At 42.6% G+C, this 25,432-nt stretch overlaps 1 protein-coding gene across 1 annotated transcript in view; it reads right to left on the reverse strand.

Moving 5' to 3' along the window:
- Nucleotides 1-25,432, reverse strand: part of LOC105488300 (IQ motif containing GTPase activating protein 1) — a 114,916-nt gene that overhangs the window by 6,181 nt on the left and 83,303 nt on the right. Inside the window, exons 20-36 of the mRNA XM_071100664.1 lie at nt 25,057-25,140; nt 24,888-24,959; nt 24,716-24,785; nt 24,151-24,359; nt 22,056-22,211; nt 21,644-21,807; nt 20,655-20,879; nt 16,452-16,592; nt 16,271-16,355; nt 14,961-15,193; nt 13,884-14,016; nt 12,121-12,223; nt 10,514-10,649; nt 10,027-10,114; nt 6,155-6,367; nt 5,018-5,184; nt 2,886-3,008 (exon numbers count right to left, since the gene is read on the reverse strand). Coding sequence (XP_070956765.1) covers nt 2,886-3,008; nt 5,018-5,184; nt 6,155-6,367; nt 10,027-10,114; nt 10,514-10,649; nt 12,121-12,223; nt 13,884-14,016; nt 14,961-15,193; nt 16,271-16,355; nt 16,452-16,592; nt 20,655-20,879; nt 21,644-21,807; nt 22,056-22,211; nt 24,151-24,359; nt 24,716-24,785; nt 24,888-24,959; nt 25,057-25,140 — 2,402 coding nt within the window. The remainder of the gene's footprint in view (nt 1-2,885; nt 3,009-5,017; nt 5,185-6,154; nt 6,368-10,026; nt 10,115-10,513; nt 10,650-12,120; nt 12,224-13,883; nt 14,017-14,960; nt 15,194-16,270; nt 16,356-16,451; nt 16,593-20,654; nt 20,880-21,643; nt 21,808-22,055; nt 22,212-24,150; nt 24,360-24,715; nt 24,786-24,887; nt 24,960-25,056; nt 25,141-25,432) is intronic.

Raw genomic sequence — 25,432 nt, forward strand, 5'->3', positions numbered from 1 at the left:
TGGCAACCTCTCTCTGCCTGCAGCACTTGCATTCTATAAAAGAAGAACCACTGAGGAGTGCCACAAGTGGCCTGTGAAGGGATGACATCATAGTAATTCTCTTCACTTCCACATGGCCAAAAATGAAACCTAATGATAAAAGGAGAAAACAGGAAACTGGGGTGGAAGGAGATGGTATGTGTGTTTGAATACATGCATGTTTGAGGACTGGGAGAAGTAAATAAACAAAAGGGGGTCAGTAAAAAAAGCTCCAAGGGAGGAGGTTTTTCTAGAAAGAGTAGGTGCTGTGTACATAAGCACACTCAGTATTACCAAAGATAAATTGTTATTATTAAAAATATTTAAGTTATCACTCATTCACAACATGTTACCTGCCAGGAAATTTTAGGAAGCCAAAAGGAAAAGGGGTTATGCAGCCGGGCACGATGCCTCACATCTGTAATCCCAGCACTTTGGGAGACCGAGGTGGGTTGATCACAAGGTCAAGAGATCGAGACCATCCTGGCCAACATGGTAAAATCCCGTCTCTACTAAAAATACAAAAATTAGCTGGGTGTGGTGGCATGCATCTGTAGTCCCAGCTACTCAGGAGGATGAGGCAGGAGAATTGATTGAACCCGGGAGCCAGAGGTTGCAGTAAGCTGAGATAGTGCTACTGCAGTCCAGCCTGGTGACAGAGCAAGACTCCGTCTCCAAAAAAAAAAAAAAAAAAAAAAAAGGGATTAAGGCATCCTCTGGGTGATCAAAGTATAGCACCCCAGATTTCCAGAACTCAACTATGGAGCTACCTTACCTATTACAAACAGGGCTGAGAACCATGAAAGATGCAAAAAGGTCACTGAGAGTTAAAGGAGAAGTCACAAAAACCCATGCACTGAAACATACATGCATTTTATTCAACTGGAATGCCTCACGGGTTATTCCTTAAAGATATTTATCTTAAGTGATAAATAATTTTATCAGATTTAGTTGGCTATTTAGTTTCTAAACCCATAGAAGCAAATTAAAAAGAAGAAAGAAAGGCAAATAGAGGTAGGCACTTGAAGAGTAGTGGAAAATAATGACAAAAAGAAGGGCAATATTGACTCATGCCTGTAATCTTAGCACTTTGGGAGGCCAAGGCAGGAGGACTGCTTGAGCCCAGGAGTTCAAGACCAGCCTGGGCAACAAAGTGAAACCCTGTCTCTACAAAATATAATTAGTTGGATATGGTGGCACATGCCTATGGTCCCCGCTACATGGGAGGCTAAGGTGGGAAGATCTCTTAAGCCCAGGAGGTTAGGGCTGCAGTGAGCTGTGATCATGCCAGTGCACTCCTGCCTAGGTGACACAGCAAGACTCTTTCTCTAGAAAAAAATTTAAAAATTATGTACCCATTAAAAAGGATGCTTTCAATGAATATAAAAAATGCTCACAGCATAATGTTATAAGAAAAAAGTTGGATACATGACCATAAACAGTATTGTCCCAGTTTGTGTTAAAAAATATTAAGTAGTTATTTTAGGCTGGGTGCAATGGCTCATCCCTATAATCCTCCCAGCATTTTGGGAAGCTGAGGAGGGCAGATCAGCTTAAGATCAGGAGTTTGAGACCAGCCTGGCCAACATGGTGAAACCCTGTCTCTACTAAAAATACAAAAATTATTTGGATGTGGTGGCAGGCACCTGTAATCCAAGCTACTTGGGAGACTGAGGCAGGAGAATCACTTGAACCTGGGAGGCGGAGGTTACAGTGAGCTGGAGGTTGCAGTGAGCCGAGATTATGCCACTGCACTCCAGCCTAGGCTACACAGAGAGACTGTTCCCCCTCCAAAAAAAAGGCCTGTAATTCCAGCACTTTGGGAGGCCGAAATGGGAGGATCACGAGGTTAGGAGATCAAGACCATCCTGGCTAACACGGTGAAACCCCATCTCTACTGAAAATACAAAAACTTAGCTGGGTGTGGTGATGCATGCCTGTAGTCCCACCTAACTGGGAGGCTGAGGTGGGAGAATTGCTTGAACCCTGGAGGCCAAGGTTGCAGTGAGCTGAGATCGCGCCACCATACTCCAGCTTGGGTGACAGAGAGACTCCGTCAAAAAAAAAAAAAAAGGGGGGGGGAGAAGAAGAAGAACAAAAGAAATATATATAAAGTAGTTAGATAAATAAGTGGGTGAGTTGTGGATAATCTTTATGTGAATAGAAAAAAAATACATTAAAATGATTTCCCTGGTTATCTCTGGCTTGTGAAATTACAGGTGTTTTCTTTTTTATGCTTTACTGTATCTTCAAAGTTTAATAATGAATACATATTATTTTAGAATCAGAAAACTGTAAAAGTTCTTTTTTTAAAAGTTTTTTTTTTCCCCAGACACAAGAAGGGAAAGATCAGTAGCCTGAGGTCACAGGGCTGACTGAGCAGACGCTTAATAAATGCTTGCTAATGAGGCTGGGCCCGGGATCTATGGGAGGATGACATGTCAGGTCCATGAACCACGTGCAAAGCAAGCTGATACTTCCCAGAAAAGAAAATGAAGGTTAAGTGCCTGGTTCCTAGCTGTAAGTGGAATAAAGCAAACTCCTCTTATTGTTACTCTTAATTTATTCTTGGTTCAGAAACAGAAGAAATCCAAGGAGTGGCTTCCTGCTTTAATGATGAAAAATTAAGATCAGACCCAAAGAAGTGAACATGACCTGAGACAAAGGTTCTACAAACAAGGAAAAGAAAAACTCTTTTATGACAAATTAACTCTGAGTATGAGGCCTAATTCTACACATAAAAATATATAAATACGTAAAAAATATTAAAAGTAACCATCCAGAAAAGAGAAATAAAGACAAAAAGGCAAAGATGTGATAAATGTAGAAATAAAAATCGACTTATAAAACAAAAAGCAAAGACTCACTGATTCACTTGCAGGTCCTCAATTTCCAGAAGAACTCCTTTTTCATGTAGTCTTGCTGCTGTATATTTCAGAGAAATCTTTTTGCTTTTCTTTCCTTTCATTTCCCTAGGCTTTTTGGAGACTCTGTAAAAATCACATCATGTCACTTTCTACAAGTAACCATCTATTCTGAATCTTCATCATTGGTAACTGAAGGAAACAAGGTCAGACACCAAACTTCCAGACATAAGCATAAGTAACATACCAACTCTAAAATGGCAAACAAATGTTAGAATTAGCCTAAGCAATATCTCTGCAAAACAGGGGAAAGATTACTAAATTGCTTCTATTTTTAGTCTAAATTATATTTGAGAACACTCCCATGAATTTAACAGTGTCTTAATCCTCCCATGTCCTTCTGGGAACTTCAGTTCCTAACAAGTAACTATGAGAGCTTCATATGCCAGCCTGAGGGAATGGTACTGAATCCCTGCAGCGAAGGAGTTACTCTAAGCCCCTCAGCTGTGTAGGGAAAAAATAAAAATAATATCAAATAAATACTTTTTAAAAGCATTTAAGCCAGCACAGCAATTACAGATGAACGAGAATAAGGAAAAAGAAACAGATTAGGAGGCTATTAGGATAATCAAGGCAAAAAGTGGTAACTTCAGAAACATGCCCACATCTGCAAAAGACATATGTACAAGAGATTATTTGCTGCAGAATTTAAAAAATAATAACAAACAACTGGAAACAAATGTTCATCAATGGAGAACTGCTTAAGTAAATTGTTATATCTATCTGTATAATGGAATAATACGCAGCATTAAAAAAATGAGAATCCAGGTCTGCCTGCTTAGAAGGCCTGGAGGCCATGACAAATCTGGCAGTGAACACACTCAGTTCTAGATCTTGGTTTCTAAATACCATTCTTCATTGAAAGAAACCAGGGATTCTTGGAAAAACAGTTCATTCTGGGCCTGGGGAGGGGAAACTACAGGTTGAACATGAAACATCTTGTGTCAGGAAGTACACAAAGAACAATGGAAACACGTCAAAAGCTCACAGGAGTCAGCTCTGCAAGCCGGGTTAGGTGGGCCTATTTTTCATCCCTTCCCATCCATCCCTGCCTGATCCCAGGGAGTCTTCCAGGGAGAAAGAGAAAAACAGAGTACGTGCACAAGCCAGAGAAACGGGAAGCAGATATGGCAAAATGTTAGAAATGGGTGAATCTAGGTGAAGGGCATATGGGTGCTTACTGTTCTATTCATTCCATCTTTCTGAGATTTGAAAACTCTTAAAATAAAAAGTTAGGAATAAATAATAAACTACCCTACAAGTAAAACCTGCTCTTATCACCCATGTCTCTGGGTTTTCAGTTCCCTCCCTGTAAAATGGGCATGCTGATAGCTGGCGGCCAGTGCCAAGAAAGCTGGATCAGACTTTCCTCAGTACCCAGGAAGAAAATCAGAGCCTGTGATCTTGTCCTCAGGAAGAATACAGAGAAGCAAGGGGATCCAAATTTGCATAATATTCCTTAAGTGATTTTGGGACCACTAGATGATCTCCTTTCATGATTTTAATTTCTAGCACCAAGAAGATTTTTTTTTTTTTTTGAGACAGAGTCTGGCTCTGTCGCCCAGGCTGGAGTGTAGTGGTGCAATCTTGGCTCACTGCAACCTCCGTCTCCCAGGTTCAGGTAATTCTCCTGCCTCAGCTTCCCAAGTAGCTGGGACTATAGGCGTATGCCACCATGCCCACCTAATTTGTGTATTTTTAGTAGAGATGGGGTTTCACCATGTTGACCAGGCTGGTCTTGAACTCCTGACCTCAAGTGACACATCCACCTCAGCCTCCCAAAGTGCTGGGATTATAGGTGTGAGCCACCTTGACGGGCCCCAAGAAGGTATTTTGCAAAAGCATTACTTAGCGATAAGCATCCATGAAATCCCCCACCCACTATTTATATCATACACTAACAAATGGAACAGGCAATTATACAAATGATTAGAGGTAAAATAAAAGACTAATGCGATAAATAGATCCAGTATATTTTAAGCAAAAATTTCCAGCGTCATTTCAGTTGCCTCTGCTTTTTCCTCACTCTAATTCTTTTCCCTGACATCAATTTTTAAAACAGAAAAAATACTCACTTGCCCTTGCTGGCTAAGTTATCCAGGCAGGTTTTGATATAGCTTTTATAGTAATCCACCTGCTCCCCATAAAAGGTGGCCTTAGAATTCAGAGCAGCGTATGTCTGTTGCAGTTTCACTAGTTCAGCCTTTCTCCTCTGTCGGTACCTCCGCTGATTCCGAATATCCTGAGACATAATTATTAGAGTTAGAAAAATAATGACAGGTATCAGGCACTTCTTGAGTGATTATCATTTCACACTAGAACCCAGCAATGCTTAACTCTGCCTTAAATATGACTCCATACTTTTTTATTTTTTTGAGACAGAATCTTGCTCTGTTGCCCAGGCTGGAGTGTGCAGTGGTTGAGATCATGGCTCATGGTAGCCTCAGCTTCCCAGGCTCAAGTGATCCTCCCACTTCAGCCTCCAGAGTAGCCGGGACTTACAGGCACATGCCATCATATCTGGCTAATTAAAAAACTTTCTTTTGTAGAGATGGGGTCTCAAGTGATCCTCCTGCCTTGGTCTCCGAAAGTGCTGAGATTTGTTTTCACAAATTAATAGAGAAATTCAGATCTCAAATTTTCTTCCCCCATTTGTATCTTCTAGCAGGGAAATGCGTTACATTTAGACTTACACATTTTTAGAATTTACTTGCAAAGCTGGTTTGGACCTCTTAAATTTATTTTGTTGGGAAAGGGAGAAAAAGAGAATTATAATACATCAGCTACCAGTTCCCAGGTGTGCATAATATTACCTTAGTGCAACAGCAGAGAACACCTAAGCTCTTAGTCCTCACCAAAGCCCCTCGCTTGAGATGATTCATACAAATCAAGGATTTCATCAGCTTGATGTGAATTTATATTTCACAGTAATCATGAAAAAGATCTGGAAGAATTCTTTAAGGCTGAAGACAAATTCTTTAAGGTCATAGGAGGCTCTAGTTAAGGTCCTCTCCCTAGTAATTTAGGCCATGGAATAAGCCACCTCAGGTCGGGCAAGGCCCTCATGCTGGAGAGTCAGATATGGTTTCTCAGAGAGGAGGGCACTAATTTGCCCATGAACTGAAGCTATGCTGTTATCTGGACAGTTACTGTCTCTCGAGCCTCTCAGCTTTGAACAAGGCCAGTTCCCCTCTGTCCCCCAAATGCAGTACCCTGGCAATGTCGTTGATCAGTTCCTGGTATTTGTTCTTTGGGTCAACAGTTCCAAGCTCTGTTAGCTTCTTTAAACCTGTCTGGATCTTCTCTTTCTTCTCTTGAAGAGTGAGGTTGCTGTCTTCCTTTACAGATTTTGACTTTTTCATCTTGTCAGGGGTTTTGGCATCACGGATAGCACGTCTCTGCATGGCTCTCTGATGCTCTGCTTCCTACAGATGGGAAAAAGAAGTTCTCAGCAAGTTCACCACACTAATCCTAAACTTGAATTTATATAGCACATCCGCACCTGAACTTATACAGATCTTAAACTCCAACCTCGAAACAGAAGGAAACAAACTCTGACTCCTGCCAAGTAACAGATGAGAAACTGCATGAAGCAGAGGCACTTCTTTCCACCTAGAAGAGATGATATCTACAAAATCACACAACTGGGCCAGGTGCGGTGGCTCAAGCCTGTAATCCCAGCACTTTGGGAGGCCGAAGTGGGCGGATCACGAGGTCAGGAGTTCAAGACCATCCTGACTAACATGGTGAAACCCCGTCTCTACTAAAAATACAAAACCAAAATTAGCCAGGCGTCACAGCGGGCGCCTGCAGTCCCAGCTACTGGGGGAGGCTGAGGCGGAAGAATGGCGTGAACCCAGGAGGTGGAGCTTGCAGTGAGCTGAGATCGTGCCACTGCACTCCAGTCTGGGTGACAGAGCGAGACTCTGTCTCAAAAAAAAAAGAAAAAAAAAAAAAAAAAAAAAGGCACACAACTGCTTAGGGCTTCTTTGGTGGACTCCAGGTACAATCACCGAGACGGGACTGTACCGGCTACAAAGTCATTTTTCTCTATCACATTTTGAGACATGGAAGCCATTTAATTTTATTAAAAACACAGCTGTATAAATGTTATAACTATACTAACACAACAAGAGCAACGCTTAGTAAATCTTTGCTAATTCTTTTTGTCACTTTGTCACTTTCCATTTGGCGGAATCATGCTCGAGCACTGCCTCTGCTTTCAAACATGCTGCAGACACCCCAATAGTAACAGGGAAACACCTTCCCTTGATACTGCCATCCTTCAGTCACCATCCATTGTCTGTCCCTGTCTAACATATGATCTATACTTGCTGTTTCATTCTTCCAGCACTTTCTTCTTTACTGCTCTCATCACCAATTACCATACCCTGTCCAAAATCCAATCCTTTTCTGTCACCTTGCTCATCTTCTCTGCACTGTGTTCTTGCTCGATGCATTGTTTTGTACTTCCATTTCTCTCTGTTTCCTCTCAGTACTTCAACGACTGCCTCTGTGTTGACAGATCCCAAATCTTTGTGACCATGGCTCTGGTGCCATATTCTCAACTGTCTGCACTGGGATGTTTACATTCGGGATGGCTTATACTTCAAGCTTGTAATTCCCCCTAACTGGAGCAATTCTCTTTCCCAATAGTCCCCTATCTTCTAAAGTCAAGACTACTCTGCATCACATAATGTTAAGAGCATAAGCTCTGGAAGCAGACAGAACTGGATCTGCGTCTGGTTCTGTCACTACAAGCTGATGATCTTGGCCAGTTAACCTGTAAGGGTTTTAGTTTCCTCATCTGTAAAATAAGGATGAAAAGACTCGACTCATGGGAATGTTGCAAGGATTAAATGAAAGAACAGAGGTGAGAGCACCAAACACATACTAGGTTCTCAATAAAGACGGGCTCCTCCTTCCTTATTTCAAATTTCCTTCTAGGTTCAACATGTTTCAAGTATTGGTTTATACATCCTTACTTGCCTTTCACACATATCTAATCGGTAATCAGTCATAGCAACTGAGAGCTGAGACTTCATTTAAAACAATGGTTTCCAAATAGTTCTCTCTGCAGCCTTAAGAGTTTGCCAGAGGCACCACAGAGTCCTATAGGGCTGGATTTCAGATGCCCTATTCCTGGCTAGCAGAGTAGCAGAGTACCTGCTTTATATACTGGGCTTCTAGGTAAGTTGTCACTTAATGAAACAGATTACCATGCTTAAAATTTGGAAATGAATAGCCTGACCTACTTTCCTTATTTGACAAATGAGAAACAGAGGTTTCTGGCCAGGCACAGTGGTTCATACCTGTAATCCCAGCACTTTGAGAGGCCAAGGGGGGTGGGTCACCTGAGGTCAAGAGTTTTTGAGATCAGCCTGGCCAACATGGTGAAACCTTGTCTCTACCAAAAATAAAAATCAGCCAGGCGTGGTGGTGCACACCTGTAGTCCGGCTACGCGGGAGGCTGAGGCAGGAGAATCACTTGAACCCAGGAGGTGGAGGTTGCAGTGAGCCAAGATCACGCCACTGCAGGCCAGCCTGGGTGAGAGTGAGACTCTGTCTCAAATTAAAAAAAAGAAAAAAAAAAAAAAAGAAAAAAAAAAGAAACAAAGGTCTTAGATATGACATGACTCATCCAACCCTACATAATGCCAGGTCCCAACCCCCATCTGCCCACCCCACTGGACCTTATCACACACCTAGATGACTTAACCACCATCTGCTCTCATAGCATTGCTGAATTAATTAACATTAAATGGTCTTGAACCTTACAGAGGCTCTTTATTTCTTATCTCTGCAGTGCCAAATTCCCATCTAGTTTGTGAGTTCTAAATAATTTGGTCTCATGTTTTATTTCTCACTACTCGCCTCCACCCACAGCTCCATTCTAGACATGAAGTCTGGTCGCATCATGCTCTTCCCTCCTTTGTACTTTTGTTCACATCACTCTCCTGCATCAAATGCCCTCTCTTGTCTTACATGCACACCCAAATCCTATCCACCTTTATATGTCTGGCTCCAGTTCCACTTGTTTTAGGAAGCCTTCCTAATGCATTGCTTCACTGGCCTCTTTCCTGAAACTTCTATTATTTTTTAGTCAGTATCATAGTTAATTTTGAATGGTTTCATCACTGTTTCAGGAATACATGTCACAATTCCCCAACAAGATCACGAGTTCACTGAGTTTAGGAGCCATATTCTGTACTTTTCTTCTATCTACCATGGCACATAACAGAATTCCAAATATGTAATATTCAATACCCTACACATTAATGGTTTCAACCAACCCTGAAACTATTTGAAAAAAAAATACAACAATAAAAAAAGTACAAATTTTAAAAATACAGTAGCAACTATTTACATAGCATTTATACTGTAGTAGGTATAAGTAGTCTAGAGAGGATTTAAAGTATATGGGAGAATGTGTGTAAGTATATGCAAATACTATACCATTTTATTTATTTATTTATTTATTTATTTATTATTATTATTAGTATTTTTGAGACGGAGTCTCACTCTGTCGCCTAGGCTGCAGTGCAGTGGCATGATCTCGGCTCACTGCAAGCCCTGCCTCCCGGGTTCATGCCATTCTCCTGCCTCAGCCTCCTGAGTAGGGGGGACTACAGGCATCTGCCAGCACGCCCGGCTAATTTTTTGTATTTTTAGATGGGGTTTCACGTGTTAGCCAGGATGGTCTCGATCTCCTGACCTTGTGATTCGCCCGCCGTGGCCTCCCAAAGTGCTGGGATTACAGGCGTGAGCCACCGCGCCCAGCCAAATACTGCACCAATTTATATAAGGGACTTGAACATCTATGGATTTTGGTATTGGCTGGGGGTGGGGGGAATGGGGGCTGGAAAGTAACCCCTGTGGATACCAAGGGACGGATATACTGGATGGACACAATGGAACCAAAAACTTTCTCAGATGAGCTGTAACTACCACTGCCCCCCAGTTACATTCACGCTCACCCCTAGGTTACCAACTCTTATTTGTGTCTCTCCTCCTTTCTCTGACATGCGCCTATCGGGAGAGCTTATCTACCAAACAAAGGAGTATGTTAGACCCTAAATTTTACCTGTTCACTGGTGGCTGGTGTTTCTAGGATTTCAGTCAAGGTCTCTCCTGGCTGGAACCGTATGACATCCACAATTAAACGTTTTGTACTGAAAAAAGATGGGGGAAGCATTTAAATATTACCAGTGTTCTAGTTCCTCTCAAGTGGACCAAAGCAGCAGCAGCAGCACAAACAGTACCTCACAGAAGTCCCAAGCAGCAGCTGCCAGCACACAGTACTCAAGGCACTAGGCTTATTTACCCAACGATACCATAAGTAGGTACAAGGGTTAGGATTTCCAAGATTTACATTTCATTGTAGCATATTAGCAAAATAAGGCAGAAAAATCCTGTGCCAAGTACAGTATGCGAGGTGATTGGTGACTGGGATTATGAAAAGTATGAGAGGTCAGGATGGTCATTTCAGGTATGACCCAGCAGGTTCCTCTCCAAAGGTCAAGAAACCTTTGGATTACATTCATTTCATTCTTCCTACTTTTGATACTCACTTCAGTAAGATGGTTCGAGCATCCATTTCTGCATTCTCATCTCCAGGCACATCGAACTTGTTGGTCAGGGTGAGAGACACTTCTGTCTTAGCCAGTGCCTCCTTATTGGGGTCATTTAAATTGCCAGAGCTTTCCCCTGAAGTTTTGGGAGGGTGGAAAGAGTCAGCGTAATAAAGGGGAGATACTGGGGGGAAATAATACAAATTAAAAAGATGATGCAAGTCTAAGATAATACTTGAATCACCTAACATGTACAGTGTGACGAGAACAACTTTTACTGAGAAATAAGATATTATGCCAAATGATAAAGGCAAAGGATCCATAATAACTTCATAAATGTTTACGAAATTATTTCAACATTACAATTTCACAATTCTCTCTCAAAGCATTCTTTCTGGCTGGGTGCAGTGGCTCAGGCCTGCAATCCCAGCACTTTGAAAGGCTAAAGGAGGAGGATGGCTTGAGGCCAGGAGTTCGAGACCAGCCTGGGCAACATAGTGAGACTCCATCTCTATTAAAACAAAAAACAGGGGCCGGGCGCGGTGGCTCAAGCCTGTAATCCCAGCACTTTGGGAGGCTGAGATGGGTGGATCACGAGGTCAGGAGATCGAGACCATCCTGGCTAACATGGTGAAACCCTGTCTCTACTAAAAAATTAAAAAAAAACTAGCCAGGTGAGGTGGCGGGCGCCTGTAGTCCCAGCTACTCGGGAGGCTGAGGCAGGAGAATGGCGTGAACCCAGGAGGCGGAGCTTGCAGTGAGCTGAGATCTGGCCACTGCACTCCAGCCTGGGCTACACAGCGAGACTCCGTCTCAAAAAAACAAAAACAAAAACAAAAACTCAGGAGGATCATTTGAGCCTAGGAATTTGAGGCTGCAGTGAGCTATGACTGCACCACTGTACTGCAGCCTGGGCAACAGAGAGAGACCCTGTCTCATAACAAACAAACAAAAAAAATTATTTCCTTTAGAGGACTTTTAATTTATAGTTATATAATTATTTGTGTATCTGCAATTTTTTTTTTTTTTAAACACACGCTGGCAGTATGTATCTGCATTTAAAATGATCTCTTCCTCTGTCTCCAGTTCCTTATAGATAGTGATCACATCTGGGCTTTTTTTGTTATTATTGTTTTTGTTTTGTCTCTTACAAAACTATCAGGATCACATCTATTTTATTTCTCAATGTATATCCAGAGTTTGGTATAGTGCAAAAAACAGAGGAGGTGACAATTACACTTTTCTGTCATGTTCCCCTTTGACCTTCCAGGCAAAAGTCAGAACTTTAAGGCCGGGCACGGTGGCTCAAGCCTGTAATTCCAGCACTTTGGGAGGCCGAGACGGGCGGATCACGAGGTCAGGAGATCGAGACCATCCTGCCTAACACGGTGAAACCCCGTCTCTACTAAAAAAAATACCAAAAAAACTAGCCGGGCGTGGTGGCGGGCGCCTGTAGTCCCAGCTACTCGGGAGGCTGAGGCAGGAGAATGGCGTAAACCCGGGAGATGGAACTTGCAGTGAGCTGAGATCTAGCCACTGCACTCCAGCCTGGGTGACAGAGTGAGACTCCATCTCAAAAAAAAAAAAAAAAAAAGTTAGAACTTTACCTATCAGGGACTCGATGGTGGGCACCTCGCCGAGGTCGTCCAGCAGCTCGTGGATTGGATCATTGTGCTCCGGAGCAATGGCATCCTGGTGATCCAACAGGAGCTGCAAACACCAATGATCAACTCCATTTATACATTCAACTCTCCAGCCCATCCCTCCCTAGAACGCCTAACAATAATCTGCACAAAGAGATTCCAACAAAGTTCCTATATTCAAAGAAACAACAAGCAAATCAACCCAAATAAACAATATGATATATAAAGCACCACACTGGGCTCTGTTGAATGACTTGTTATGATGTAAGAAGAGGAAATACTGGTACTCTCTTAATCTCATGGCCATAAAGGACTCAAATGTTCCCTGTGTAAGAAAGAACACTGTGGCTGGGCGTGGTGGCTCATGTCTGTAAATTCAGCATTTTGAGAAGCCAAGGTGGGTGGATCACCTGAGGTCAGGAGTTCAAGACCAGCCTGGACAACATGATGACACCCTGTCTCTACTAAAAATACAAAAATTAGCTGGGCATGGTGGTGCACACCTGTAATCCCAGCTACTAGGGAGGCTGAGGCAGGCGAATTGCTTGAACTTGGTAGGCGGAGGTTTCAGTGAGCCGAGATTGCGCCACTGCACTCCAGCCTGAATGACAGAGCAAGATTCCATCTCAAAAAAAAAAAAAAACACACAAAACAAACAAAAAACACAAAACATTGAAACTCAAAGTTCAATACCCAAAGTCATCAATGTACCCTACTACCAGTTCAAATAAGTCACATGCAGACTTTTACTTAATGTTTCCAGTGCATGACATGATGTAATTCAGAGAAAAGTATACCAAATCAATGTTATAATTATTGTAGGAGCACTCAACAAAGCCTTCAAGGTGCCATTATCCCCAGTGATGCCCTTAGAAATGACAGTAACCTGAACTTTCATTTACATTTTCACACATGTCCTTGTTCCTGTTTTACATGTCCATGTCCCCAGAGGGGAAAAAATGATTTGAAAAATCTGAAGAAACATGGAACTCCAGCTTCCAAGGGAAAAATCCACTCCAAGGCTACACAGAGAAAGAAGCTAGTATTCTAGATCATGTTAGAAAAATAACACAGAGGGCTGGGGTAAAAAGAAAGAAGAGTAAAAGCACTATTTTATCAAAGTACTAGATCAATTCAGTGGGATTCTGATTCAGTAGGCCTGGGCGGTCTCCAGGAAACTTCATTTTTAACTACTAGCCCATAGGATTCTGATGCAGATGGCCTGGGAAGACATTTTAGAAACCTAGCAGTAGATATTGTTAAGAGTAAGAAGCAAAAGGCCGGGCGTGGTGGCTCAAGCCTGTAATCCCAGCACTTTGGCAGGCCGAGGTGGGTGGATCATGAGGTCAGGATATCGACACCATGCTGGCTAACACAGTGAAAGCCCGTCTCTACTAAAAATACAAAAAATTAGCCAGGCGTGGTGGCGGGCGCCTGTAGTCCCAGCTACTCAGGAGGCTGAGGCAGGAGAATGGCGTGAACCCAGGAGGTGGAGCTTGCAGTGAGCCGAGATTACACCACTGCACTCCAGCCTGGGCGACAGAGTGAGACTCCATTTCTAAATAAATAAATAAAAAAGAATAACAAGCAAAAAAAAGAGACATCAAGGAGATGCACGTCAGTTAGATCACAGGAAGGTGAGACACCTGGCTACCAGAGATGATAACCAGCAGCCAGGGATAATAATTAAAGACAATGAAATTAAGTAATTAAAGAAAAATACTTACAGTGTGGGTGTTGATGATTTCACCAATGGAAATGTAGATTACTGGTTTGGTGAGGGTTACTAAATCAGAGTACTCATCCACATTAAATTTATCCTGAAGCTCTGGGACATCACAAGCAGTTTGGAAAAACCGTCTGAAATAAGCACAGGAAGCAGCCCCCCAAAAAGGGACATATGCATGAGAAGTTGGCAAGAGGACATTTCACAAACCTCTCACACAATGAGTGCAAACAGAAGCCAGTCAATATAGTTACTTCAAGAGAAAGTGCTGTGTGTTTGCTGTGCTTGACAACCTTGGGATACTGGCTCTAATAACTTCTTTCTCCACCTAGTTTGTAGTTTTAGTTTTATCCTTAAGAACCATTGCACCATGATTTAAAACTGTTCTCAGGCACCATTAGGAGAACCAATTCTATCTCTAAGACAGTGCTCTGAAGCATTCAAAACTAGATGTTAATTTACAAAAATTAAAAGCATTCTCCAATTCTTCTCTGATTACAAGGTAATGTACTAAATGCATAATCATCATTATTTTTATGTTAACTACTATCTATTTCATAAGTGTTAACTACTATGTATTTCATATGAAAATTCTCAGCCGGGCGCGGTGGCTCAAGCCTGTAATCCCAGCACTTTGGGAGGCCGAGACGGGTGGATCACGAGGTCAGGAGATCGAGACCATCCTGGCGAACACCGTGAAACCCCGTCTCTACTGAAAAATACAAAAAACTAGCCGGGCGAGGTGGCGGGCGCCTGTAGTCCCAGCTACCTGGGAGGCTGAGGCAGGAGAATGGCGTGAACCCGGGAGGCGGAGCTTGCAGTGAGCTGAGATCCGGCCACTGCACTCCAGCCCGGGCGACAGAGCGAGACTCCGTCTCAAAAAAAAAAAAAAAAAAAAAAAAAGAAAATTCTCTTCAAAGTACATCGATCATCTTCTGGAGTCCCGGGCACATCAAACATGTCTTCTACAATATGGCAGTCAGGGAAAGTGAGGGGTGGTTTTTAATCTTATCCCTTTTTCCTCAATGATAAAAATACATCCACAGACTCTCTTAAGCACTTGTGCCTTTCCCCTTACCTGAATTTCTGGTAGGACTGGGAAAGATATTCATTAATGATGCTTAAGTGGGCATTATCTCCCAGAAACATCTTATTAGAAGCAGCATGCTGAAGCATTTTTGCAATGGAGCCCAGATTTCGGCGTTGGTCTGTGGTAAGCTGGCCTCCTGCCGACAGGTCAATGATGTCAAAGGCATCAGGAGCAACAATGGCTGGATTCATGTATCGATAATAAAGCAAGTTACCAATAATCTGGAACAGATGAAACAGAAAGATGGGTATTAAAAGACATACCACCAAGTAAGCCACAAATGACTTTGCTAGCAAAGAAAAGCAGAAAATGCAGTCCTATGAGTAAAAAATAAATAAAAAATACATACACACATGCACGCATGCACATATACACACTCTTTCTCATGGCCTGGAACTAAATGAAATATCCCTTTGTTCAATACAGGAAAACAATGAGAACAGAACTGAAAACTACTGCCAGTAGTTAATGAAAGAGCAGATTCAGAAGGTAAAAATGATACACTTAAAGTCTGTTATTAAGTATTTCAGGACATCTTTTGTTCACATATCATGGTAGCAAATAAGGCTGGTGTCACCCACGTGCACTTTGTACTTTCATGTAGATGGGTTTTCCTTATAAAAAGCTAACAAACATAGCTAAATTCCTTAACATGACCCAATCAGCATAGAGTAACCCCACCTCCCAACATTCTCATGCTGCAGACTTCAAAGGCCAAGTTCATGCCTCTGAAATTAAATTCACTTAACACACATCTGTTCCACAGAAGAATTCAGGGACAGTCACAGCATTTCCCCTAGAGTTTCATTCAGAAGAAATAAAATTAATTCACCTGAACAGAAAGTCTAGAATCGAGGCCTCACTGTAGGAAAGCACAGAACTAGGAGAGAGAAGAAAAAAGCATTCAGATTAAAAAAAAAGAAAAGAGAAGAGCACAGCTGAGTAAGAAAGAGTTATCAGCAACAGCCTTAGCAGAAATAACTGTGCTTGCTACTATTTGCCAGGTCACCAGCAGAGGGAACAATACTACAGCGAAAAGACAGGACTCAAAGAAACTCATCTGAAAACAGGAAAAATCCATCTTTCTACTTGTTTGATGTTTGTGCGCCAAACTATAGGAAGTGTTTCATCCTAAGAGAGGTATCATTTACCAATTACAATTGTTTTCAAAAGCTCACAATCAATGGCAAGCTACTGCCAGAACCTACACTTAGGCAGTTAGTAATGATCTACGGTCAGTCCTGCTTTTATAGCTTTGTCCTCAAAGGGCAGGAGTCTGCCGGCTATGAGATTCTTACCTTCAGCAGCTCATCCTCACCAGCATCAGGGAACTTCTCATGCAACGAGTCCTTCAGCACTTTGGCAATGAAGCGCATCCCATAACTGCGGGATGGACAAAACTTAGTGAGAAGGGCCAAGGAGCAGAAAGGCACTTACTGCTGGGCTCTACTGGGGGTCATGACAACTGATGGCACTCACGGGATTTTGTCCACAGAGCTGACAATGGCTGAGAGAAACTTGTCTGTCACAGCCCGCATGTTCCTGATGGAGCTGTCTAGCCGTGTCTTCACTTCTTCATGAGCTAGCGCCTGCTCAGGGGTCACATCATAGGGCAGTTTGCTGGGAAGAGAGAAATTATACCCAACTATGTTAAACTAACAGCCAGGAACAGCCTGAAGCAAGTGTCCTATCTTTCATAAACTGAAAGACCCAGAAATATTAGATAGCTTAAGCTCATGCTCACAGGGCTGGTAAGTGATAAGGCTAGAATCTGAACTCAGGTTTTTAACTGTGAATCAGGTGCCTGAATTGTGTGCCAGGCACAATAATAGGCATTTGGGAATAAAAGTTATACACGACATGATACCTTCTCTTGAGTCTTTTACAGTCTGGTGGGAGTGACACACAAACAAATGATTATAAACCTATTCTGCTGTAAATCAGTTCACCAAAAGTGCTACAGGACCATAGGGAAAGGGCTTCAACTCAGAATGGAAAAAGGAAGGCAGGCTTCCAAAAGGAAGGGATGCTTGAACTCAAGAAAACGGGAGAGGAAGAGTCTTCTAGGAAGGAAAGGGAGACAGGAGAAATGAGAGTGGAAAAGCAGACAGGGAGCAGGCCATGGCAGACCCTGTATATGATACTGACAAATCTGGACTTTGCTAGAAACCAGAGGGAGGTCTTCAAAGATAGGAGCGCTACGCCAGGAACAGCAGCACACGCTAGCATTCCCAGCTACTAGGAAGGGTGAGGTGGGAGGATTGCTTGAGCAAGACCTTGTCTCAAAAAAAAAAAAAAAAAAAAAAAAAAAAAAAAGAGGCAGAGAGAGCTTTGGTACACACAGAAGGGGAAGAGAAGGCAATGCGACCACAAAGGCAGAGGCTGGAACCACACAGCCACAAGTTGAGGGATGTCAACAGTCACCACAAGCTGTAAGAGTCAAGAAACAGTTTCCACTAGAGCCTCTGCAGGGAGTATGGCTCTTCCAGCACCTCGACTTCATGATAATGGTTTCAGATTTCTGGCCTCCACAATTGTGAGACAATGAATTTTGGTTGTTTTAAGCCACCAAATTTGAGGTGATGTGTTATGGCAGCCTTAGAAAATACAAGCAGAGGCCAGGTGTGGTGGCTCATGCCTGTGATCCCAACACTTTGGGAGGCGGAGGTGGGTAGATCACCTGAGGTCAGGAGTTTGAGACCAGTCTGGCCAACATGGAGAAACTCCATCTCTACTATAAATATAAAAATTAGCCGGGCATGGAGGCGCATGCATGCCTGTAATCCCAGCTACTCAGGAGGCTGAGGCAGGAGAATCACTTGAACCCGGGAGGCAGAGGTTGCGGTGAGCCAAGATCACACCATTGCACTCCAGCCTGAGCAACAAAGCGAGACTCTGTCTCAACAACAACAAAAGAAAAATACAAGTAGATAGGAATACCCTTCTTCATTTGTCACAGCATGGCTAATTTAAAATAGGTAGGCTATGAATACAAGAATTCTGCAAAAATCAACAGAAACATTCTATGAGAAATAAATAAATACATGGAACTTACAATAAAGAATATTATATATTTTATTATTTATATGATTTTCAAAAGTAGTAACCAGCAAGGGAATCAATACGCTAAAAAACATTGGTGATAGAACAGGATATTAACTTTCTGAGATTTTTAGGAAAGAACATTCCCAAGAGGTGACAAGATTCCAGTTTGCTACATGTATTGTGGCTGAAGTAAAAGAAGCAAGCTAAGGGACCTGTGACGCTTACCTGCAGGACAGATCCCCACCACATCACCACACCTCATAGTCACTGGTATCTTAAAAAGAGTTCAAATCAATTTCCTTTTTTTTTTAAGATATGGGGTCTATGTCGCCCAGGCAGCACTCAAACTCCTGGGCTCAAGCAATCCTCCTGTCTTGGCCTCCTGAGCAACTGGGACTACCAGTGCATGCCACCATGCCTGGCTCAATTTCCATTTTATGAAAGGCAAAATAAGACCAGTTTCCCATAGGTACCCACAAGAAAACCAATCCTGAAATGTTCAGCAGGCTTTGGATCTAAAAATGACTGACTCATGGACTGTGAGAGGAAATAACTGAGAAGCCCTGAGCCGGTGTATATGGGGCTATCGGTAAGGAATGCCCTGGGTTGCAGGCAAAACTTCCCAGACAAGTATTGCACTTGGCTGACCACATTCCTGGATGTGCAGGGCCTCAGGTATGCAGGCAAAAAAGTTAAAAAGACCTTTGCAATGATCTGAGTCCTGATAACAGACCTACATGGTACTGAGAACCAATCAGATGCCAAATGATTCCTAATAAGGATAAGCCCTTTCTTTCTTTTTTTGTCAACCTAGAATGGAGTGCAGTGGTGCCATCAAGGCACACTGCAGCCTCAGCCTCCCATGCTCAACCGATCCTCCTGCCTCAGCCTTTGGAATAGGTCGAACTACAGGTGTGCACAACCATGCCCAGCTAATTTTTTTTTTTTTTTAAGTAGGGACAAGGTATTCCTATGTTGCCCAGGCTGGTCTCAAACTCCTGAGCTCAAGCAATCCTCCTGCCTCAGCCTCCCAAAGTGTTGGGATTACAGGCATGAGCCACCACGCCTGGCAAGATAAGCCCTTTCAAGGAGTCAGCAGAATGTTCTGTTCTCCACCCAGGGTACACCTCCCTGTTTGCCTGGCATCCAGGTAAATGGAAAGTAGAATGATGTAGAATGGTGTTATTCAAAGTGTGGACCAGTGCCAGTCTACAAACTGATCAAAGACAAGATAAAGAGAATGAGTCAGAATATAAATCAATACATTGCTTCCATCATTAAGAAAATCTTGCTATGAAAAAAAAGTATCAGTTGAACTAAACAGTGTGCACAGCTGATTTTCCATTACTGGTGTGCAAACCACACTTTGAATAACAATGGTGTGGAGAGCTGCTACTCCGCCTGTGCCCAGAGAGCTTCATGCATGATCTAACCCTACTCCACAACAACAAGAAGAAACCACAACAGACCACGCTGCTCACACCTCCATTTCCCACCCCTCTGGGTCCTCACCCAAGATGAATAAAACCAGAAACATTTTGGCATTCTGAACTCCCTTTCCCCAGCATTACCCATATTTGATTGGCACACTTTTGCTTTAGATCAATTAATGTTGGTGGTTATGCTATGGCCCTAGCTCAGTTATCTCCTGTAATATGTTAATTTAATTAGCCCAACTCTTGATATTTCAGGGCAGCTCACCCCACACCATTTTCTTTTTCCTTTATTGAAACACAGTGATCTCACCCAATCTATATGAACCTTCTCATTCAACCACATCCCTAGTTATGCCAGGTCCTTTTAAGTCCTACACCCTCCACCTTAGAGTGTTTAGACATGAACACTGCACCTAGCTCTTAGTAAGGCTGGGTTCATCTTAGCCTTTGGACCTCAGCTAAATGAAATTTTATCTTCTGGGATAGGCTTTCCCTAACCACCTTATGTTAGTTCCCTCTTATAAAGTCTCCATTACAGAACCCTACTTCATAAAACTTTCCTCAATGTTTAATTATGCTTTTATTTTTATGTATCTGGTTGGTGTCTCTTCCACCCAATGAACTATGAAGAGAGGGCAGGGAGCATGTCTGTTTCACTCATTATTGCATTACTGTACACATCTCTAACACAATGCCTGGCACACAGTAAGTACTCAATAAATATTTGCTAAATAAGTGAGTTTATTACCAGGTCAACAACTTATAAAGCAGAGTTTTCTAAAGAAAAACTATTTCAGGCTGGGTGTGGTGGCTCACGGCTGTAATCCCAGACTTTGGGAGGCCGAGGCAGATAGATTGCTTGAGATCAGAAGTTTGAGACCAGTCTGGCCAACATGGCGAAACCCTTTCTCTACTAAAAATACAAAAAGTAGACAGGGGTGGTAGCGCGTGACTGTAATCCCAGTTACTCGGGAGGCTGGGGCATGAGAATTGCTTAGACCCAGGAGGTGGAGGCTGCAGTGAGCCGAGATTGTGCCACTGCACTCCAGCCTGGGCGACAAGAGTGAAACTCTGTCTCAAAAAAAAAAAGAAAGAAAGAAAAGAAAAATTATTTGAACTAATATTAGTTTATAAATAGAGGGGAAAAAAGCAGGAAAGAAAATAACAACATGAAAGAAAAGTGTTATTATGGTTAACATACCTTGCCTCTCCTGTCTGAGACTCCATCTGATTAACCCAAGATTTGTAAATATCCACAGGGTCAGTTTTGATGTTGAGAGATTTGTCATCCATAATTTCCTTCACGACTGGGGCCAAGATCTGTCTCAGGGCATTCTGGCCACGCGCACCACGGTTGAAACTTACAACCATTTTAATAACCGTAGGATTTCCTGTGACAATCTCTTGAATCTGATCTACCTTCGACCTATAAAACATCAGATAAAAATTTAAACTTGTCACAGAATCCATCAACTTAAAAGATCCTTCCTGCTTAAAGATCTATCTCCCTGAAACGGTTTCTCTTGAAACACTCCCCGGCACTCACAGAACATTCCTGCAGCTGAACACTCAATCATGGTCATGATTAGGTCCGCTACTAGATAAAAATGTGAAAACTTCCTGTTCAGATCACTTTTTGAAATTATACCTTAATACAGAATGTTCCTAAAATTAACTTATCCCTTCCCTAGAAGCAGCAAGATTTTATATCAGTTATTTAAAAATTAGATGCTTCTTTAGAGTAAGTATTTTTCATAAATTAATCGAGATCAAGAAAAGATCAGGAGGCCGGGTGCGGTGGCTCAAGCCTGTAATCCCAGCACTTTGGGAGGCCGAGACGGGCGGATCATGAGGTCAGGAGATCGAGACCATCCTGGCTGACACGGTGAAACCCCGTCTCTACTTTAAAAATACAAAAAACTAGCCGGGCGAGGTGGCGGCGCCTGTAGTCCCAGCTACTCGGGAGGCTGAGGCAGGAGAATGGCGTGAACCCGGGAGGCGGAGCTTGCAGTGAGCTGAGATCCGGCCACTGCACTCCAGCCTGGGCGGCAGAGCGAGACTCCGTCTCAAAAAAAAAAAAAAAAAAAAAAAAAAAAAAGAAAAAGAAAAGATCAGGAAGGCATGAATCTCAAACTGGGAGCCCCTGTGTTAGTGGGAAGGGGCCTATGCCCTTAAGAAATCTGTTCATACTTGATTTCCTCTTGAAGCGCTGTCTTAAAGAGCCGCAGGAGCAGGTACTCTTCTCGCTGGTTGGATGCGTAGTTGTAGAGTGTGAAGATTACAGAGTCCATGAACTTGGTGGACTTGTTCTGGGGCATCTGAAAAATTAGCTTGGCCAGATAGGTGGGATTGGTCTGAAATAAAACCAAGGGATAAGTCATCTGTAGGTAATATAAAGGCTGGCAAGGTATATTCAATTATTTAAAATTGAAGGACTAGAATATATATGAGAAAAAAATTAATAAATTAACGTATTACAGTGCCCGTCACTCACCCCTCAGTGGAATTCAAAAATATTTCCAGAGAGATCAATGGGTAAGGCTTTCTTGTGGAAAAACAAATTCACTAAATTTTTATAACACTGATTCCAGGAGCCACTTACTTGCAATAAATAAAACAGGTGCTGGTAAGCTTCCAACTTCTCTCTCTTCTCCTTGCTCAAAGCCTTGAGACCTCCCTTCTGTTTATTTATCATCATCATATCAGACAACTGTTCCTTATTTTTTTTGGTAAGTTTTTTACTGTGGGAAACCACATCCTGTAAACAAAAATCAATACATAGATCAGAAAGCCTTCAAAGATGAACCTCTGGGCATTGAGGAAAGGTTTTGTCGCACGTGCAAACTCACATGAAGGTCTAATGCACTGGCAGATTCCCACCGAATATTTTAAAATCACTACACTTTATCCTGTTTTCAGTATACCAATCAAATCCATTCCTATGTTCCAACAAAGAACCTGAGCCACAAGAATGTCCACTGAATTGGGAAACCAACTTCTAGCAATCTATTATAAAAATAATAGCTACATATATACTGAAACAATAATTGCAATGTTATTTATAATAAATGCTTGGAAAACAACCTAAATGTCAAATACTAGGGGAAAAAGAGGTAAATTATAGTATTATTTTCTAACAATCTATTATGCTACTGTTAAAAATAATACTTACGGCTGGGTGCAGTGGCTCACACCTGTAATCCCAGCACTTTGGGAGGCTGAAGCAGGAGGATCACTTGAGCCCAGGAGTTTTGAGACCAGCCTGGACAACACAAAGAGACCCTACCTCTTATAAAAATATAATTTGCCAGGCGTGGTGGTGTGCACCTGTTGTCCTAGCTACTTGAGAGGCTGAAGTGGGAGAATCACTTGAGCCTAGGAGGTCGAGGTTGCAGTGACTCATGATCATGCCACTGCACTCCAGCCTGGGGTACAGAGGGAAACTCTGTTTCAAAAAAAAAAAAAAATTTTTTTTGACTACTTATCATAGAGAAAGAGTCTTATCCTTTAATATGAAGTAAGAACGTAAGATACAAAATGACTGGGGTAGGTGAAATTAGGGGAAGACATTTATCTTCTTTTCTCTATCTAAATTTTGTCTATTAAATTGCTTTATGTCTTAAATAATTTTTTTTTTTTTTTGAGACAGAGTTTCACTCCGTCACCCAGTCTGGAGTGCAGTGGTGCAATCTTGGCTCACTGCAACCTCTGCCTCCCAGGTTCAAGTGATTCTTCCACCTCAGCCTCCTGAGTAGCTGAAATTACAGGCATGTACTACCATGTCCAGCTAATTTTTTATATTTTTAGTAGAGACAGGGTTTTACCATGTTGGCCTGGCTGGTCTCAAACTCCTGGCTTCAAGTGATCCGCCCTCCTCGGCCTCCCAAAGTGCTGGGATTATAGGTGTAAGCCATCATGCCTGACCTGTCTTATACAACTTTTTAAAAAGGTTATGATGGCCGGGCACAGCAGCTCAGCCTGTAATCACAGCACTTTGGGAGACCAAGGTGGGTGGATCAATCACTTGAGGCCAGGAGTTCGAGACCAGCCTGGCCAACATGGTGAAACCCTCGTCTCTACTAAAAATGCAAAAAAGCTGGGTGCCGTGGCTCACACCTGTAATTCCAGCACTTTGGGAAGCTGAGGCAGGTGGATCACCCGAGGTCAGGACTTCAAGACCAGCCTGGCCAACATGGCGAAACGCTGCCTTCACTAAAAATACAAAAATTAGCAGGGTGTAGTGGTATGTGCCTGTAATCCCAGTTACTTGGGAGGCTGAGGCAGGAGAATCACTGAACCTGTAAGGCAGAGGTTGCAGTGAGCCGAGATCACACCATTGCACTCCACCCTGAGCGACAAGAGGGAAACTCAGTCTCAAAAAAAAAGCCAAAAAGCAAAAAACAAAAAACATTAGCCAGGTGTAGTGTCACATGCCTATAATCCCAGCTACTTAGGAGGCTGAGGGAGGAGAATCGCTTGAACCTGGGAGGCAGAGGTTGCAGTAAGCTGAGACCACATCACAGTACAACCTGGGCAACAGAGTGAGATTTGGTCAAAAAAAAAAAAAAAAAAAAAAGGCTTATGGCAGTAACTGAGAAGAAGGTCAGCCTCCACCCTCCCCACCAGTCAGAAAGGGAAATGCAAGGGTTACAAAGCAGGATGAAGTGTTCCAAGACCCCGCTGGCACTGGGCCATACCTGCAATGTAATCTTATTTTTCACTAGCAGTCCAATTTTGATATCCATGAGATTGAGGTCATTCTCCAGCTGCTGGTTAGAACGAATGAGGGTGATAACCTCTTCCCGCATCTTCATAAGGTCAAGCTCCTCCTGAAAATCCTGGTCACTTTGGTCCAGCAGGTGGACAAATTTTCGGACCACAATCATAGGAGGATCCTCAGCATTGACTGACAGAAAGTATGCATCAGACAAAGAATGGAGTTACCAGAAAAAGTACTATGTCTCAGGAAATAGCACTGTCTTGAAAAAGTAGTTCTATTCACACACATTTAATTTTGAGATGTGCCAAGACAACTATCAGATGCAGTCTTCTGTGTCAGGCTATTGCTATGTTATGATAAAGGTTAATGCAACAAGCCAACCAGATACCTAGCCACATGTTAGCAAAGGGACTTATGTCACAGGTCACACCCTCTCCCCCAAGCCTTGCCTTCAGGACAGTAAAAGAGGTCTGTGGAGAATACCCTGAACTTGGTGGCTCCAAGCCACTGCCTCAACTCTTCACGCGGAGCCAGTTACTCACTGAGAGTCTTGTAGTCATCCCGAGCTTTGTTTGCCCGAATAAAAGCCTGGATTTTGATAATGTCATTTATCTAAGGAACAAAAAAGAAGAAGAAGAAATTCCTCTGTTGATCTGTCTACCAAAAATATGGCAAAGCAGCTCCTAATGGCCTGTATGATCCAAGGGTGCTTACATGGTCCCGGAAGTACTGCAGGCGATCTCGATAGCGCTTTCTAGCCTGGTGCATCCTTGCCAGGGACTGAATCTATGGAAAAGGGATCCTGAAAATTAGAAGAGTCCTTCATCTCAACATGTGTTATACCTGCACCCCTCACGGAGAAACCCTGCTCAGGCTACCATACCTTTACAACTTCGTCTTTGTGGGAACGCAGGTAAGCTAACCGATCTTGATATGCCTTCTTCTGCTTGTACCCTCTCCACTGCGACTGAAACAATCAAATGTTACAGAGGACATATTACTTCCCAAGCATCAATGGAAGTTAAAAAAAAAAAAAAACCTTTCATCTTGATATATGATCCAAGTACAATTTCATGATGAAGTTTTAGGAAGGACCACTTCCAACAGTGACAGGGGAACAAGGGCATGGGCCATCCCTCCACTGGAAGAACACGATGGCTACATTCTACTTCCCCAACGTCAGCACAGCCCTGCACACCTTTTATAGTGCAGCCATACAGATTCATTTACTGGCTTCTTCCAACAAATCAAGTGAGGAA

The sequence above is a fragment of the Macaca nemestrina genome, chromosome 7, assembly GCF_043159975.1.
Source record: "Macaca nemestrina isolate mMacNem1 chromosome 7, mMacNem.hap1, whole genome shotgun sequence".
Taxonomy (NCBI): Eukaryota; Metazoa; Chordata; class Mammalia; order Primates; family Cercopithecidae; genus Macaca; species Macaca nemestrina.